The sequence below is a fragment of the Hibiscus syriacus genome, unplaced genomic scaffold, assembly GCF_006381635.1.
Source record: "Hibiscus syriacus cultivar Baekdansim isolate YM2019G1 unplaced genomic scaffold, ASM638163v2 tig00110956_pilon, whole genome shotgun sequence".
Lineage (NCBI taxonomy): Eukaryota > Viridiplantae > Streptophyta > Magnoliopsida > Malvales > Malvaceae > Hibiscus > Hibiscus syriacus.
Window position 1 is genome coordinate 743517 of NW_024062932.1, and position 19911 is coordinate 763427.

At 35.3% G+C, this 19911-nt stretch overlaps 3 protein-coding genes across 3 annotated transcripts; all 3 read left to right on the forward strand.

Annotated features, from left to right (window-relative positions):
• Window positions 1–456: 456 nt before the first annotated feature.
• Window positions 457–2178, forward strand: LOC120148257 (60S ribosomal protein L30). Its single transcript, XM_039161425.1, has 5 exons — window positions 457–606; window positions 718–823; window positions 1143–1244; window positions 1793–1861; window positions 1952–2178. Exons 1-5 carry the CDS (start codon window positions 586–588, stop codon window positions 1990–1992), a joined length of 339 nt encoding a protein of 112 aa, XP_039017356.1. The 5' UTR covers window positions 457–585; the 3' UTR covers window positions 1993–2178.
• Window positions 2179–7387: 5209 nt separating this feature from the next.
• LOC120148349 (probable inactive receptor kinase At5g10020) lies at window positions 7388–12022 on the forward strand. The gene is made up of 3 exons (XM_039161506.1): window positions 7388–8729; window positions 9301–10869; window positions 11327–12022. The coding sequence occupies exons 1-3, from the start codon at window positions 7826–7828 to the stop codon at window positions 11938–11940; spliced, it is 3087 nt and encodes a 1028-aa protein (XP_039017437.1). The 5' UTR covers window positions 7388–7825; the 3' UTR covers window positions 11941–12022.
• Window positions 12023–14828: 2806 nt separating this feature from the next.
• LOC120148381 (leucine-rich repeat protein 1-like) lies at window positions 14829–18062 on the forward strand. Its single transcript, XM_039161523.1, has 6 exons — window positions 14829–15037; window positions 16402–16518; window positions 16642–16782; window positions 17036–17107; window positions 17196–17267; window positions 17913–18062. Exons 1-6 carry the CDS (start codon window positions 14829–14831, stop codon window positions 17983–17985), a joined length of 684 nt encoding a protein of 227 aa, XP_039017454.1. The 3' UTR covers window positions 17986–18062.
• The last annotated feature ends 1849 nt before the right edge of the window (window positions 18063–19911 follow it).

Consider the following 19911-nt stretch of genomic DNA (forward strand, 5'->3'; position numbering starts at 1 on the left):
GAGACCTTGTGCATATAAAAAATTTCTATTAAGAGATTCACCAATCAAAGCCAGTGTCCGATATGAGTCAGTCTGCCTTAGTTAAGACAAAACCTTAAAATCAGGAGGAAAAAATTACTTTGGAGGCAATTAAGAATGAATAGAGAGAAACAGTATGAAAAGTCGATCTTAAAAAATTGAAATATCATATATTTTAAATATTTTTTTATATTTTTATTAATAAATAATTTTCATTCTTAAAATTTTATATATTCCTTCCTTTCTAAAATTTTTAAATTTTATACATTAACATTAAATTTTGCATGAATCTATGAAGACAATCTAATCAAAATATAGAGTATCTGTTAATGAAAGAGAAAAAAATTCAAGAAGGAAAAAGTATGTATAAATTTTCTCTCTTTAGTTTTTAGTTGAAATTGATTTTAGGCCATAAAAGGTACTTTGGGGTTGGCCCAAACCTTAAAACCTTAACTAAGGCATGGATATATTTGTTTAGATTTTAGGGTTTCTTCCCTTGTGGAACCATTTGTAGCTGCCGCAGTTTCTCCTCGCCCCCATCACACCGAACCTCTCCCTTCAACGAAAATGGTTGCCGCCAAGAAGACCGTAAGATCGCATTCTCGTTTCTTTTCTTTTGAATTTCCTACACGTATTTGTTAGTAAATTTCTGAAAATGTGTTAGCTAATGGATATAATGGAGTGCTTGATGAAATGCAGAAGAAGACTCATGAGAGCATTAACAACAGGTTGGCTCTCGTTATGAAGAGTGGAAAATACACTTTAGGTTATAAAACTGTCCTCAAATCTCTTAGAAGCTCCAAAGGTATTGGACAATTCTGCACATTGAATTAAGATTTCTAAAATTTCGATCTATCTGATTCATGATTGACTATTTCTGGCGTTTTAAGTTTCTTAGTTTAGATGAAAATTATGGTACTCTTTTATTTTTATTGTTTTGGATGATGAATTTAAGTTGAATGAATTTCATCTTGATTAAAATAGTGTTTAACTAGGATAAGGGCATGAGGATGTTTAGTAGATTTTGTTTTATATAGGACTGTTGCATTTCTGATGCCGATCTAATGTTGATCGATTCAGCATTGGAAGACTGATATTGATATATAAATTGTAATGTTTTATAGGTAAGTTGATTATTATTGCCAACAACTGCCCTCCTCTTAGGAAGTCGGAGATCGAGTATTATGCCATGTTGTGCAAGGTTGGAGTTCACCACTACAATGGAAGTATGTTCTTTAACCTATCTTGCTCTTGTTACATACTTTAAAACGTATTTTTGTGCCATGATTTGAGTACTTGTATGTTGGATTAACTCCTGTATCACATGGAATTAATAGATTATCAATAAGATTAGCTGATTAGTTCAGCTATGTTAATCCGGTATTAATACCATTATCAGTAACTTCATCCGTGTGTGACATGCACCTTCCACAATATTGAATAACATAAACTCATTTCCCTTGCTTCCTTCCATTCTTTAGTTTTTACTCATAATCTTGTATTTGAAGATATTTGTGAAAATGGTAGAATCATTATGTCAAAGCCCCTAATGAAGTGATTGATGTTAGTCCATTACTTGTGTTCTTTATCTCTGTAATATCTTAACTACCTTAGTCATCAATCTTATGTTTCATAAGTAATGCCAGATTGCCTGTTGGTGAACCAATGGACAATGAAGTGATAACTTTGCTGTTTGAAGTTTTCTAGTAATTCAACACTGGATTTAAAGAGTATTCCCCAATTTGAGTAAATGCTGGGTTTCTTTTTTTGGCAGACAATGTAGACTTGGGCACCGCTTGCGGAAAATATTTCAGAGTGTGCTGCCTTAGCATTGTTGATCCTGGTATTTATACGAGCGCTGAATACATTTTTTTATTTACCTATACATCTGTGTAAAGTTCTGATCGCTGTAACTATCTTTTATGTTTTACAGGTGACTCTGATATCATAAAGAGTATGCCCGGCGATAACTAAGCTATCGGGGGAAACTTATCTTCCCAGGTTTTGTTCTGATAGTTTCTATTTTTGGGTATCTGGAAATCGTTGATGTCGAAGAACTTATTCTGAAATTCAGAACTTTCTTTGTAGTGTTTTATCTGGGACAGTGATGTCATAAGCCCGTGTATTAGTTTTTTTTAGTGGAGTTCGTTTAAAATAGTCTCTTTATATTATATATTTTTAGTAGATTCTTAGTACTGCTTTGGAGAAATTAAGAAGTTTATTTTTTTATTAAAAATTCATTTAGCATTTAAGAATGATATTATTATATCTATTAAATTTGAATTTTTTTAAGAAAAATAGTAAAAAATTAGAAAATTCTTTAAATGTTTCCTTTATTTTTTTTTTATAACTTTTCATATTTAATACCGTATTATGTGCCATTAGGATTTTAAATTATGTGCCATGATTAAAAAAAATCAGATATTAATTTAAACAAAAAAAATTAGATGTCGAAGTTCGAAAAGATGCAATTTTAAAATGTAAAATATTATTAAATTTTATACTATATTATGTACATTACAAAATAAAAATGTATAAAGTATTGTCAATATTTTGTAAGTGGAAGTTCATAAAATAAAATGAAGACAGAATCATATTTTTGAATATGAAAAGTTCAAGGATTTGAAGGGAAGAAAACAGTAAAAGAACTTAAGAAGCGAAGAAGACAATGGTGAAGAACATTGACACAAAATTAATTTTAAAAATGTGTATGAATAATAGAAGGGTAAACTATACGAATAGTCTCTTTTATTTTTTGGTCCGATTGAATTTGATGGTTGATTCAAAAATTAAATGTGTTTGGTCCACTAAGTTATAGGTTTATCTGATTTAAGTCCTTCAACTACTAACTCATTAACGAACGAAAGTCTTAGTTGATCGGTCCATCTTACAATTTACAAGAATCTAGCTAATTAAGCTTCACCTGACAATGTAGCGAAAGGGAGGGTTAAGGCGTTGTTTACAAGAATCGAGCTAATTATTTTTATTAAATATAATCAAATATTTATAAAATCATTTGGCCAATATATTTAAATAACAATTTAAGAAGTATGCTTAGACTGACATAAAAGCTATATTAAAAAAATTAATTATGTACGTAAAAGATTCAAACATCTTATGATGCTCAAAATTGGTTACCTCCGAATAGGTATGAAGAAAAAATATTGGCGAAGGGTGATGCCTATCATACTGAAATTTGATTATTGGGAGAAAGTCAAAGTGAGACAACATGCCAAGCACGCAAAACATGGAACGAAAGTCCTCATGTAATCGCCAACCAGAAATGTAGTGAAAAGGAGGGTTAAGGCGTTGATTAGACTCATCTGCCAAACTAAGCAAGATGGGGCGATAATTAGACTTCATACGGCTGAGATGCTCTAAAGCCAATAGCGGGAAAGATTCAAACCAGTATGAGTTACCCAAGCAACGATCAAGACGAACAGCACAGGAACTTCTGAACCAAGTAAAGCGCGGGCCAAAGTATCCCAAATCATGCAGGCAACAATCAGAAATCATCTCACTGAAAGCAGAATTGACAGAGGAGGAAAGAGCACAACCATTATGATCTTCCGAGCAAAAAGTTGCATTAAAGTCCCCCATTACTATCCAAGGCTCAGAGATAGAGGATGCAAGAGCTCGCAAATAATACCAACAATTATTCCTTTTTTGTTGAATTTGGGCTTGCATAAACAAAAGTCGCTAGGAAAGATTTTCGATCAGGATTCAGGAGTACGCTTGTCAGAAAAACGACAATGAACAAGCTGAAAATGAGAGGAAAAAAAATTTATTCTGCATGTTATCATACCAACATAGCCAAATGCCGCCAGCAAAACCCACCGCTGTCACTTTGTAGGAATTCGGGAAACCCAAGCGAGCAATAATATTATCAGTGGTAGTTCGACTAATTCTGGTTTCAACAAACACACATAAATCCGGCTTATTATCGCGAACATACTGTCGAATGACCCGAATAAAATTGCGGCTGCCACAGCCCTGAGTATTCCAAACAAAGATTTTAAAATCCATAAATAAAAAGTTTGAAAGAGAGAGCCGAGCCAGGTAATTATTCAACCATAGCAATAGAAGCATCCGCAATAACTGTATCTGCCATAGCAACCTGATTATCATGAGTAACAGGAGGGTTGAGAGCTTGATTGGTGATAATGATTGAACTGTTCAGCCTATCAGGAGGCTCGGGAGGAGAGCTGAAACAGTAGTGCTTGAGTTGTCGCCAGCAGCCAAGTTCGAAAGTGGGAAGGTGGTAGGTTGAGCGTCGGGAACCGGTGGCATGGCATCCGGATCAATGGTAACTGCCACGTGAGTCGTTGGATCCAAACGAGGTGGCTGGTTACGGCTTCCTGAGGCTACATTCGGGTGGGAGACTTGTTTTGCCGGGAAATTTGACGAAGCAGTGGTCGAGGTTTTCTGCCCTAGGATGGTAACAGTTTGTTTTCGGCTTAGGACGGGGGGCTTTGGCTTTTTGTCTCATAATATTAGGGCTGAAGTTTTCTTTGTTGGATGTGACAGCATACTTCATCTTTTGGTGTGGTTCGGAGGAAGGTTACGAGTGTCAACAGTCTTTGCAGGAGTTGGACCATTAGGGTTGTCTTGGCCATTGATCTCTGAGTCAGTGAAAGATGAAAAACGGGAAGCACGACTCACAGCACCAGACTTAGACGGGTGGCTCCTTGAATCTTTACGGATTAGTTTACGCTGTTTCCTTCCAACAAGCATCCAGGGGCCAAACTGCTGCTGGGGTGAGGTATTCGACGGAGAGGATGGAGCAGCCTCAGTCGGGGAATTACTTGCAGTGGCAGTATTAGATTTTTTCGGGCAAAGTTCACTGGTATGGCCGTAAACACCACAATGAAAACAAACCACTGGAAGGGATTCGTATTCAACAATTTGCGTTCGACCACAGATTTAAAGTTTGGAGATCAGAGGCTTCGTCAGATTTATTGTAATTGCCATGCGAGCAAAACGGCCTCTTCGGCCACTATCCATTTTATAATCAATTTTCACGACTAGACCGATACGTTCTCCGATCGCTTAAATCATACTTCGCTTGTACCTTGTTATTGGGAGTCCGGGCAATCTCACCCACGTCATGATACGACTCGGGTGAGATTGGGAAGGATTAAAACCATCCGACCATGGTTCCGCCGTTAAATAATGTCCAAAGATCACCCACAGACCATCGGCAAGGGCATGGAGGAAATCACTACGAGCGGCGAACTTTACCAGTAAGTAGTCGTTCTCTATATCGATCAGTTTAATTAATGGGGTGGACAGGCTTCCAGAGCGATTGGATTCGGTTGAGGTGGGGATTATATTCGATTCGACGACCAAGGAGTTTAACCACTAGCGTGAGTTTCAAACTTTTGAGGGTAAGATTATAAACCTGGTCCGAGAAGTTGATAAACGGAATGCCGTCCGTTTCACCAACATGCACATCAGTTTCCAGAAGTTCAATATCGTCATCATCATTAAGGGAAACAAGATCTTCAGGGGGCGCTTCTACGTGAGCACCGATCACCATGTCACGGTTGGAGGCTGGGGTTTGCAAAGCGTGGGAATTATCAATCTCCATGTAAGAGCGAAGACTGGCTGGGGGGTCGGCTGGGCCGTCCGACGGCCGTTTTGGAAGTTGACGTTCATCAGGGGGTCGGGTGGGAGAGACATCCAGGGTTTTTCAACTACTATTTTTCTTGGAATAAGATTTTCGCATTATAATTATCTCGGCCTGCAATAATTTTCTATAACCGACACCAGCTTCAACCTGTAATCTACACTGAAATTCTTAACGTTAATTAGTAGCAATAGCTTTCTTTGCATAAGATTTTATATTATGAGGAATTGATTCAAGTTAGGGAAAATTAACAAGAAAAGTGTTCTATGTGCGTGTGAGAATTCTGTAGTCCTTGTTTGTGTTTCACACGAGATATTTTGAATGTCGATAATCTACCGGTATACAAAAGTTCTGGTTAATCAGACAAGTTATTGTATGGATGGCTTAGTTTGCTATAATCCTATAACTCAGATTTTACTTGGATGGCTAACTTAAGCCGACATTGGGTTTGCAGCACTATAGCTGTGATGACCTCGCTGGTGGCTTTATCCTTCTATGGTGCTAGCCAGCTCAAGTTTCGTTGGGTGGAGCGATATGAAGTTCTCGTGGGTTCGGTGCTATGCTTGGTTGGAATCTTAACACTCATTTTTCACGATCATGATGGAGACGAAGGCTTGCATGGACATAACGTGCACAGGAAAATCGTTGGTCTTTGAGGACTGCAACATCCTGCGAGCATATATTTTGGTTAGAGGATCCCATCATCCACTTTAAACTGTTCGTTGTGCCATAAGTCGATTGCAAGATTGTTCTCTTCTTGCTAGCCAGTCCTGCCTGTATTTATGGTATTGTCACTTTGCCAGCAATGGTCGATGTTGTTTTGTTCTTAATTGATCACTTACATAGATCACTGTTTCTCAGATTATATATGTTTTCTCCAAATAACCTCACTTTATATGTGAAGTCCTAAAGCAAGATTTACGGCGAATTTCATTGTCATTTAAAGAAAAAAAAATCAACGAAGGGACGCGGTTTCTTCTGCTCGTCACTTTTGTCTGGAAGTGCCGTAGCTATGGTATCCAATGAAAAACACACCCTCCCTCCAGGGGCATTTAAACAGGCTCGGCTGATGGTGCTCATTTTCCATCAAGGGATGTCATTGTCTGTTAGAGAGAGTCAAAAAGCCCATTGAACCACTTCGGCAAAGTGAAATAATTGAGCGACCAACTTTCCAATCATGGGAAGAAAGGTTAATTATTTATGAATTGGAATGGGGTTTTTTTTGTAAATTAATTGCTAAAATCAGAATAAGAAGAAAGTAGTAATAAATATATAGATCATTAATGGTGGATCAAAGTTAAATGGAAGATTCTGAGGTGAAAGCTAGCAAAGAGAGTAATAAAATATTTCAACCTGCATAAAGTAAAGCAGTCTTGGGATTAATCAAAAACTCGGACCAGCTATTAGTTCATTAATTCATTGCATGTTACTATGTTTTATTCAATGAAATAATGATCAGATTTTAATAACTAGTCAACCCAGAAGCACAAATCATTGCTTTGTTTTCTTACTTCTTTAGAATTCTTCATTAAATGTGTCTGCAATTTACGACCACATTAAAAACCAGACCACCTAACCCACTCTCACACTCACTCTTTAACATGGGTTTTACTCCCTCGTTCTCTGGTCTTTCCCTGCATCTTTGACCTTCTCTTTACTGAATATAACTTCCCATCTTAATACATTTTGCTGTACTTTCTTTGCAACTTCCTAAGCCACTTCAGGTGCAAGATTCTCACTTTAAGGCTTTTAGCTACCCTTTTCCTACGGTTTCTATCTTCTTTCCTTGTTGTCAAGCATTTTCTTCTCGCCTGCCTGAGCCTCTCACTCTCGGTCTCAGTTCTTTCGTGTGGTGTTAGACTCTTTTTATGATATATCTGGCGCTTTTGAGCTTGTTTCACTTGATTTGGGTTTCAGTTTATCTCAAAGGACATGGGCTTTGAAGCTCATTCATTGGCCCCTTAGATTAGTGCAAAAAGGAAGCATCTTTGGCTTTTGTAAGTATCCCATTGTTGAATTAGTTGAATTCTTTCAGTCTTAAACTACACATTTGTTTAGTCATTTTAGCTCATTTCAGCTTTGCAGCTTGTTGTAGAAAATTCTCTATAGCTCCTGTTCCATTCTGATATATTCACTGAGATTTGTGGGGGTGGAGGTTTGGGGGCTTTGTTTGAAGGAATGCAGAGATTCAATTTTGTATTTTTGTTGTTTCTGGTACCGATTGCATTAGCCCAATCTGATTTTGAAGCACTTTTAGAGCTCAATAAAGGCATTGAGAAAGACCCTTCTGGTAAAATTCTTGATTCATGGGACTCTAAGTCCTTGGCATCTGATGGGTGTCCCAAGAATTGGTTTGGCATCACCTGTAATGAAGGCCATGTAACTTCAATCACTCTAAATGACTTGGGTTTGGTTGGGAACTTCAGTTTCCCTGTCATTGCTGGTCTTAAGTTGCTTAGAAATTTATCCATTTCAAGCAACCAGTTGACAGGGACCATCTCGAACATCGGCTCTATTCGGTCTCTAGAGTTTTTGGACCTCTCGGTTAATGCCTTTCATGGGGTTATACCATCAGGTATTGCCAATTTAAAAGATTTGGTTCTTCTGAATCTTTCTTCAAATAGTTTCGAAGGCGCATTTCCCTCTGGTTTTAGCAACCTTAAGAGGTTGGCATATTTAGATTTACGATCTAATGGCTTTTCTGGGGATATCATGAATCTTTTATCCCAATTGGAAAGTGTGGTTCATGTGGACTTGAGCAACAATCAGTTATCTGGTTCACTGGACTTGGGGCTTGGAAGCTCCAGTTTTGTTTCTTCCATTCAGTATCTAAATATAAGCCGGAATTTGGTGGTTGGAGAACTCTTTGCTCATGATGGAATGCCATATTTCGACAGTTTAGAAGTTTTGGATGCTAGTAATAATCAGTTAGTGGGAACTATACCTTCTTTCAATTTTATAGTATCTTTGCGGATACTTCGGCTTGGGAACAACCGGTTGTCAGGATCACTACCAGAAGCACTTTTGCAAGAAAGCTCCATGATCTTATCCGAACTCGATCTCAGCCTTAATCAACTTGAAGGTATTTTCTCTTTATTTCATAACTTAAGTGAACAACTGTATCTGTCAATATATTGCGCTATTCAATCCTATTTTGCTTTATATCATAAATTTTACCCTGTCTTGCTAATTAAGTACTGTGCATTGCAATGACATTCTTGGAGCGTCACATTATGCCTCTGTACCTATAGCATTTGCTTCTTTTCTTCCAGCTTTCGGAAAACATCATGGTCTCCATATCTTGAACTAAACTGAGATAGAAAATAAATGTTTTCGTTTTCTGGTTTCAAAAAACCGCAAACAAGTTTGTCTTGTATCATTTGAGAGATGATCAAACTAACATGGTAGCTATGCAACATGACAATAAGTTGCAATAATTGTTTCAAAATAGTATCACACCTTGACCTTAAATGTAGTTAAATTCACATGTATGGTATGTTCAATTAGTAGGTCCTTTCTAGCGATGCCGGATGTGTAGTTCACTGTCAATTCTTCAAGGTTTCGTATGCTGATTATTTTTGGTTCCAGTATATCATACTTTCAAACAATTTTTTGTTAATAAAGTTTTTCTTCGTGAATTCACATCCATGCAGGGCCAGTAGGAAGTATAACCTCATCAGCTCTAAAGAAGCTCAACATTTCATCAAACAAACTCTCGGGGTCCTTGCCGTACAGGATAGAGCATTGTGCAGTCATAGACATCAGTAACAACATACTCTCAGGGGACTTGTCTAGAATCCAAGGTTGGGGGAATTATGTGGAAGTTATTGAACTGAGTTCAAACTCTCTGACTGGGACCTTGCCGAACCAAACTTCTCAGTTTTTAAGGCTGACTACATTCAAGGTATCAAACAACTCATTACATGGTGTGCTTCCAGCAATTTTAGGTACATACCCAGAATTAAAGGTCATTGATCTAAGCCTCAACCACCTTAATGGATCTCTCCTTCCCAGCCTCTTCATGTCAACAAAATTGACTGATCTCAATCTTTCAGGCAACAAATTTACTGGTTCGATACCTCTTCAGGACAAAAGGAACATGCCTTCTGTAATTTCTGCAGAAAATTTTAGCCTGGTGACTCTTGATCTGTCTTATAACTCATTAACGGGCAGCTTGCCCACAGAAATCACCAAGTTCCATAACTTGGAGGTTCTTAATCTATCCAATAACAAACTTGAGGGCAGCATCCCTGATAGTCTTCCTAATGAACTGAAAGGATTCAACGTGTCTTTTAATAATTTCTCTGGTGCTGTTCCTGACAACTTGAGTGGATTTCCCGAGTCATCATTCCATCCCGGAAACTCCTTACTGAAGTTTGGTTCTTTTCCATCGTCACCAAAAGGTTCTTCCAACCTGAATTTGAAGGCTCGTGGGTCTCAGCTGAAACCTGTCACCAGAATTGCCTTGATTGTAGGCTTGGTTGGTGGTGCTGCTATAATAGCACTTGTGTGCGTAATGATTTATTATAGGAACAACTGGCAGGAAACTACAAACGATGGGCTGAAAAGAAACGGCAGCAAAGAAACCGTACATCAAGGAGAGTATTCCCATTCTCATACATCAGCACCTTACAGAAGCAAGGGTTCATCCTCGTCTTCATTTAGTTTCCGTCGAGAGCTTTTGTCATCGACCAAAAAGGGTTCTGCATATGATCAGGGAAACAGTTCATCCGTCTTAAATGACCGTAAATATCTTGGTCATCTCGAGTCCACAAGAAGAGAAGACGGAGCGGCTTCTCCCATGTCTGTCTTGTCATCTTCAAAAGCATCTCCAATAAAAGACCAATTTCCATTTGAGAGTTCGACTGCGCTAAAGGTTCGTTCTCCCGATAAACTAGCTGGGGATCTGCATCTCTTTGATGGATCTCTGACACTGACTGCAGACGAACTTTCATGTTCTCCGGCTGAAATTATTGGAAGGAGTTGCCACGGGACATTGTATAAAGCTACACTTGATTCTGGTAATGTATTGGCTATCAAATGGTTGAAGGAAGGGATAGCAAAAGGTAAAAAGGAATTTGCGAGGGAAGTGAAGAAACTTGGGTACATCAAACACCCAAATTTAGTTTCTCTTCAGGGTTTTTATTGGGGTCCCAAGGAGCATGAGAAGTTGATCATATCAAATTACATCAATGCACGATGTTTGGCGTTCTATCTTCAAGGTAAGATGAGAAACCAATTTTTTGCTATGTTTGGTGAAGTTTCCATGCTGGTCGAATTTCCGGGATCTCGATTTACATTCATATTCTGCATTGTTAATAGTCTTGTGTACACAAAACCGCATATGTATTATCATAGTTTAGGCGCAGCAGAGTTTGAAACGACTTTGTTTTGAGTCTAAATCTGGAGTAATATGCAAGATTGTAAGAAATATTGAAGTAAAGTATATGCGAGATATTTGCTTATATAATGGAAACAACTCTTTTTTAGTTGAACTAAGGCACTGTCTTTCTGTTATATTAGGTCATTTGATTCTGCAGATTGAACTGTATGCAGGAATACTAGCATAAGCCATTAATCTCGAATACTTCCTGCTTTTCTCATGATATATATATATACACACACACACGCACACGGAGTTTGAGTTTCACAACTAATGTTTCTTGAATTCTTCTGCAGACACAGAACAAGGAAAACCGCCGCCCTTGTCTCTGGATGAACGGCTTAGGGTTGCTATAGATGTGGCTCGATGTCTGAACTACCTACACAATGAGAGCGCAATACCCCATGGCAACCTCAAGTCTACAAACATTTTACTAGAAAATCCAAATTTGGCTGCACGCCTCACCGATTACAGTCTCCATCGGATACTGACATCAGCAGGCACAGCTGAACAAGTTCTGAACGCAGGTGCTCTTGGCTATCGCCCCCCTGAGTTTGCTAGCTCAAGCAAACCATGCCCATCCTTAAAAAGTGATGTATATGCCTTCGGGGTCATATTGATGGAGCTTCTAACAGGAAAGAGTTCGGGAGAGATAGTTTCAGGGAGCACGGGTATGGTTGATCTAACCGACTGGGTGAGATTGTTAGCGTCAGAACACCGTGCTAGTGACTGCTTCGATCCTATGATATTGGAAAGGGATAACGTTGAAGACACACAGAGAACGCTTGATGCCATGCTACAGGTAGCTCTGAGATGCATCCTACCAGCACAAGAGAGGCCCGATATGAAATCGGTTTACGAAGATCTCTCTGTCATTGCATTACAGAAAGGTAAACCAAAGGGGTTGTAACCGTGTAGCCAAACTACCAACCCCACATTTATTGGTTCTAGCACTAGTCCGGAATTGATATAGTAAATATCATTCAGATAGGAATAAAGGTTCCATTGTAGATGGTGGGTTAACCATTCTTTTTTAACCCTTCTCTATGAATGTAACTTTAGGTATAGTCTTCATTTGACTCATTCTGTGGAATACAAGCCTTATTATATGGCCCTATGTTTTCTTTACATTTTTTTGATATCTGACGGCAGCCTTTTGCAGCCCATCGAACTTCGTAACCAGATTTATTGGTTCAGCAGGCATGACGTAGAACATCAACCCAGGCTATAAGGTTTAAAAATCTTTGGAATTTGTTCGATCTATTCTCAAAAGGCTTGTTACTCGATTTTGCTCATTGTTCGTTAAACTCGTTGGAATTTCTCTTTTTAATATATGTATATGTAAAATCTAGTTTTTTAATATAAACATAATTTAACAAAAAAATCAAATTTAAACTCCAAACTAATAATTTATAAATATATGTAGACCAAACAAATATATTACAACCGAAATAACAATTCATAAATATATTAAACTAACATTCTACAACAATTATTTTAAAAAAAAAGTATAACTATATATATTCAATCTTACAATTAAGGAAATCAACATCATAAGAGATTATAATAAAAAAAATTATCATATTGGGATAATGTGTATCAAATTAGTGCCCTATCCATGTCCCTCCAATCATATTTGGACACTGTGTATCAAATTATTTCACAGTAAAATATGTTTACTGCTCTAATTAGTGTCGTGTTTCCTTCTCGTTTTGAGTAAATCAACTGAAGAGGGAACTAATGAAGAACATGAATGGTGAAATGTGAGAATCTTGTCATTTTTGTCAACTGCAATTTTGTAAATAAAAAAAACAATATACTTATCCCTCCAAAAAAAAATTAGAAAAGGGGCCCAATGCCAGGTGGCCCACGTTGAATTGTCCAACGCAAAGGAAGACCGAAAATCAGAAGATAAAGGCAATAATGAAGAAACACGTACGCCCATCAGATCATATTATTCGATCTTTTAAAAGCTTCCTGAACTTGTTTTGATAATACACACACACGTGATAACAAAAGCAAGATAAATCCCTTTGATTTATTCATCAACTCTTCAAACCCTTGATTCTTCTATCTCCGTATCCACCCGCAGCAGCAATTCATTCAAATATTATTAACCATTTGATAATAAATATTTAATAATTTTATTATAATAATTGATATTCGAAACCTTAATATCTAAAAATAATAAATACTTTTTAATTACCGAAATAATTTAATTCGTACACTTTCTCTTAATTTTATTTATTCATTCTTATAAAAAAAGCTATTTAAGGAATAAATTGTTCGTTGATCAACATTTTATTTTAACAAAAAATTATTATTAAAAAATAAAATAAAGTTAAACTTATTAAAATTTGAATTGGAATAATTTTATTCGCTAGTGCAGAGATAAGAGCAATTCCTTTAAACCTAATTTGTTTTATTTACAAACGTCAGAGTTCGGACCACTTACCTTGCTTAAAGAATTTAATATATAATCCCACTGGATTAACTAGCTCTTAGTAATAGATTAATTTTTTTAAATAAATACTAACGTAAAAAAGAGAAATGAAACTATTTAAAGAATAAATTATATGTTAATCGAGATTTCATTTTAAGAAAAAATATTATTTAAAAGATAAATGAAATTGAGTTCGTTTAAATTTGAATTAATTTTATCTATAAAAGACATGTTTGCATTACTAATAATTTTTTTTAAAAAATTAAATAAATACTATTTTAAAATTACATATACCAATAAAAACAAGGGTCAATTATGCAATCAGTACCTAAACTATTTGTTTTATTCCATTTTAGTATTGAAACTTTCAATTTTTTCAAAATTATACTTAATGTTTAGTTTTTATTTCATTTTAATATCTTGCAGTTAAAAATTTAACACATTATATCTTTTATGAGTAAATTATATCACTAATCACTCAACTATCTTTTCAATCTTAATTTGTTACTAAAGTTTAATTTTTTTTCAATTTAACTACTCAACTTTCAAGTTGCTCATATTTTAATCACTATAATTTATTTTATTAATATTTTTATGAGATGACATTTTCTATTATTATTTTATTAATATATAACTAAAAAATTAAATTTGAAAGTTAGAGTGATTAAATTATGAGTAATTTGAAAGTTAAGTAATTAAATTAAAAAATTAAACTTTAGTAACCAAAATAGAAGTGAGAATATAATTGAGTGATGAATAATGCAATTTATCCATAAAAATATTCCATGCGCAAATTATTCACTAATTTTTTAATAACAAGATACTAAAACGAAATAAAAACTAAACATTAATTATACTTTAAAAAAAATTAAAAATTAAAAATTAAAATAGATTAAAATAAATAATTTAAATATTAAATACATAATTTACCTAAAAAAACAAATGAAATTAATGCTAGATGGGCCTGTATAAGTCAATAGAAGACTTTAGTAGTTTCACATACTGTACGCAAAGTTGACTCTGTAAAAATATTAACCAATTTAGTCATATAAAGACCAACTCGCCCCAAGGCCAACGTTTTCCTCTTCCTTTTCCCACCGTCTACTGATTTTTACGTTGCTTTTATTTATTTTTTTAGAAAAAGAAAAAGAAAAAAAAGGCATAAAAGGAGAGACCATGTTTTACTCTGCCATTCCCAAAGCCGATTCTCTTTGGAAATTTGGTGGAAGTAGTAGTTGCCAAAATCTTTAACAAGTCCAACCTCCCCCATTTCCATTTCCATCTCATTTCTTCTTTCTTTCTTTCTTTATCATTAAATGCTAGCCCTAACGGAGCAGCTGCAACTAACGTCATCCATGGCGGCACCGATCTGGCTATGGGCTTTCTCTGTGTCGCTGGCTCTGATTCCATCTGCTTTTGGAAACTCCGAGGGAGATGCTCTTTACACGTTGAGAAAAAGTTTAGTGGATCCGGATAACGTGCTCCACAGCTGGGATCCCAACCTTGTTAACCCTTGTACTTGGTTCCACGTTACTTGTAACCAAGATAGTCGAGTTACCCGAGTGTATGCTGATTTCTCTCTCTAGTTTTTTTTTCGTTGGTTTCTTTTATTTGACTTTTTTTTAAGAAACAAAAGAATTAAAATTTTATATTATTTGAATACATGTTAGTTCCTTTGTTTGATAGTTAGTAAATTGGTGGCTTAACTTGGGTATTGGTTTATTTAATTGAATTTGATGTCTATTTTGTAATATGGTTGTGAGAAGCTGTTTTATCATCTGGAGCTTGCGTTTTTTTTTTGGGTGGGTGGGGGTGGGGTTTACTTGCTGGATTTAAACTGAGTTTGGATTCTTTTCTTTATTTTACTCTCATGTTTTTTTGGGTAAATTCTTTAGAAAATTCTTTAGGTATTATAAAAGGCAAATTTGGAGCTTTGTGAAGTTTTTTCATACGGAATATTTGATAGATTTGGCATAGAATACCCTTTATAATGGTTAATTGCGACGTTTGAATCATATTCTAGTTTATAAACAGAATTACTTCACAATTCACATTTTCCTTAACATATTTGTGTTTGTGTCAACGGAAGTTGTACAATTGTCTGCCTGAATTAGAACTATATATGTATTTTGATTTTTGATCTTCTTTTCCCTTTATTATGGAACAAAAGATTGCCTTTTTGCCATGTTGTTTAGTTTTTCCTTTTTGTTTATTCTTCAATTTGGAGCATTATATGTTTTTACTGTTTTGCTTCTGTGGAAGTTTTGAACTAGATGTGCCTATAATCTACATGTCCCTTTGAGAAGAACAGGTTTGTAAGTTATGACATAAAAAGAGATACAAGTGGTTACTTTTTTGTTGGTTTTGATTAAACAGTTTTACAAGTAGGTTTCAATTTGGTAAGAGGCGTACCATTTGCATGCTTTTGAAATCACATACATTTGGAATTATGGGATTTTGACATGCCTTCTCAAATGGTTAGTGGTTTATGTCTTTCGAGAATTCCTTTCTGTCAAAGGAAACATCGGTTTAGGCTGTTATGAGCAGTATCACTTCGCAATTTCTGTAACATGTGTGTTTGAATTGATGGAAGCTTTACCATTGCCTGCCCGAATAAGAACTATACATTTATGTTGATCTTCATTTCCCTTTATTATGGAATAGAAGATTGCCTTTTTGCGTGGTTATTTAGTTTTTGTCTGTTCTTCAATTTGGATCATTAGATATTTTGAGTGTTTGCTCTGGTGGAAGTTTGTAACACAGGACATAAAAAAGAATATACAAGTGGGGTACTTTTTGTTGGTTTTGATTCAACAAATTTCCCTAGTAGTTTCCAAATACAACTTTTTTTTTAGAACTAGCACCTCGGGATTATGGCATTTCGCCATGCCATCTGAAATGGTATTTTTTTTCCCTTTCTTTTTGCAGAGATTTAGGTAATTCCAACCTGTCTGGACATTTGGTACCTGAGCTTGGGAAGCTTGAGCATTTGCAGGAATCTGTATGTTCTTTCCCCTTTAACCTTTGCCCACTTCTGCCCTTAGCGTCTGAATTCTGGAGCTACTGACATATTTGCATGTGCATATTATCTTGTTTATCAATGTTCACTAGATTACACGTTGTCATGCATCAAAAACTTTACTTGCGGTTATCTTCTCTTCCATGCAGGGAACTTTACAAAAACAACATCCAAGGAACCATCCCTGTTGAACTTGGGAACTTGAACAGCCTCATCAGTTTGGACCTATATAACAACATCTCAGGGACCATTCCCCGGTCACTTGGGAAACTGAAGCATCTTGTATTCTTGTGAGTGCTAATGTCCAAGTGTTAATCACTTTATGCTGGAATAGACTATAGTCAAACTTTCATTTCTAGACCTAAGAAAATGAATTACCAGGGCTTAAGTAAATTACAGGTATTAGATAATGGTTGTCCTCTACTGGTTTTCAAAGATTGCCACCATGATCACTCCCTTTCTAGTTATTCTCATGTCACTGACTGCAATGCTGGTAAATTTTTGTTCTTTTTTTTTTTTGCTTATTTTCGTTTAATTTTATAGGCGGCTTAATGACAACAAGTTAACTGGACCTATCCCTAGGGAACTTGGTGGTGTTTCAAGCCTCAAAGTTGTGTAAGGATTGTGACTTTAACTACTATTATATGGATTTTTGAGAAGCCTTAGACTAATGGTCTTTGAAATTTTACCTCTTTTCTTCTAGTGATGTCTCAAACAATGATTTGTGTGGACCAATTCCTACCAGTGGACCATTTGAGCACATTCCTCTAAACAAGTAAGCTTACCCCCTCTCTCTTCTTATATATATATATTTTAAATATTGTTATATTTCATGTCCATTTATTATGATATCAGTTATATGTGCAACCCTTGAAGCTATAAAGGTTAAGCTGGATTTCTAACTCTTTTTATCATTCACATGTGGTAATAATGATAATTTTGATGTTGAGATACATATAAAGACTTTGAAGAGTTTCTCGAGGAATGTTTAAAATTAAAAGTAAATGACTGCATCATTTAAATCCCTTGGAGAAGATGAAGCTCGATTTTATATTTGCGATTCTACTCTATAGATAAGCTGAGGCATATTCCCTTGTTTGTGGCCTTCTGCCATTCTCACTCTTAGTTGTTAATGACAGCTTTGCAGAAAGATACTGTGTTCTTTATACCTTTACCCCACAATGCACATTAACGAGAGTCTCATGGCTAGTATAGCTTCTGTTATTTTATTTTTAGGTGTTCATGATCGACAATCTACCTTCAAGTTTCTACTTTGTCTCTTCTTTGACGGGCCTCGTTGGAATCACTGTTTAATGGACTGTGTCTTATGGTGCACGTTGTTAATATTTTAGAGCTATTTGTTTCTTTTGTTTTCCTTGTGCAACGTCGCTGATCTTCAATATTTTTCCGAAATATGTAGCTTCGAGAAAAACCCTCGCCTGGAAGGTCCCGAGCTTCTGGGGCTCGCAAGTTACGACACAAACTGCTCGTGAAGTACAGGTTGATGTTATAAAGCTTGGAGTTGAATATGTACTCACAAGGTTTTAAGCATATTATCACACGGTATAATGGGGTTTCTTAAACTCTAGGCCTCGTATGTGTAAATCTATATACCAGCTTGACTATATATAGCTCAATCATCCAGCTCTTTCTAAGATGTTAAAGACAACTAGTATTGATGAATGTGATGGCAGCGACAAGTTAATTTGTTGTGTGGTCCTTTGTTTTCATGGCACTATAGAGACATAAGTTTTTCTTTTGGTCATTCGACTATGAAAAGTTGCAAAATGACCACTAATGTTTTTTAATGTCTTTTTTGGTTAGCCTAGTGGCAGCTTTCAAAGTTGGTGTAATAATAAAATAGGCATCAAACAAGAGACAATTTCAATGGGATGAAGAGAGTAGTAAAATATCAAACCAATTGTTTCAATTAATTAAATCAGAAATTAAATCTATTTAATTAAAATTATATTTTTGATATAATTTTTATATATAATTTATTAATCAATTAATTTTGAAAAAATTCTTCGTATTTATACTGCTCAAAGAGAAACATTCAATTGCTACAACATAACCAATAAATACAACAGAAAATCAGAACAAACACAAATAATCAGTTGGGAGATTCCCTACTTATTACAAAGACGAAAACTCATAGAGTCGAATCCAGTAATTTTTCAGCCCTTGAGTCGAATCTGGATCATCTCCTTTATACTCTGCAACACATCAACTGAGTAAAATGTATCCTTGAAGTGTCTATAGTTTCTCCCCTCCCAGATGCTATGAATGTGACAACCCTAAGCAGTAAGCACACTTAAGAATCACAATGAGAAGAGACTTACCCTCAAAATGGGGGAAAAAAACCCAAAACTAATTAATAAAGTCACAGTAAAAAAACATATGGTCCCTTATTTTTATCTGGTTTCCATAGATCGCACACATCTCATTTTATTAATAATTAATAGTTCCATGCTTTAACAAAGTTGTTTTTATATTATTATATATATTCAAACCATTTTATAGGTTCATGCTCTCACAAAATTTCCATTTTTCGAAGTTTTATTAATTAAATTAGAAGAATAAATATTATCTATTTAATAATTAATTTATTAAAACAGTAAATAATTTTTTTATTATATGATTTGTTTATTGAGAGTTTAAAAAGGAAGGCATAAGGTAAATATTGTGAAAAAAATAAAAAATAAAGATTTGTTTTAATTTTTGTGGGGTTAAGGTTATTATTAGTAAAATCTATAGTAATTAGTGGAGTCCTCTTCTTCCGCTCAACTTTCAATAAAATCGTTCTCTTCTGTATAATTAGAAAGTTATATTCAGTTACCAATGAATTTTAAAAAACCACATCGATTATTGACGATTTTAAACATTTTTTTTACATATTTTTAAAAAATTATACTAAATTATTAATAGATTCAAAAGAAATATCAACAATTATCGATGATTTTAAAATTAAATCTTCGATGTCTGAAAAATATATATAAACATGTCGGAACCGTCTTTTTTGTTGACTTACCTCGGAATTGGGCTTCGACTTGGATTGATTGGGTTAGAGTCGCCACCGACCATTTATTAAAAATGGGTTGATCGGATACCTTATTTCTTACCTGATCTGCGTTGTACCAGAAACGCGTCGGGTTCGGGAGTCGGTTACGGTCAAGGAAGGATTAGCACCCTTGAACCACCCTTTCGGTACTACGTAATTTCCAGTTGTCTTTATCAAGAAAGTTGTAATTTTAAATTAAAAGGTAAAATTTGATCCTAAATTACTTACCACTGATTAATTGAATGAAGACCATTAAGAAGAAAACGTTACGTTTGAAGTGGTGAAAATAAATAAGATATAACAACCACAAAACCAATGATACAAATAAGAGGAGACAATACAAATAAACTAATGATAA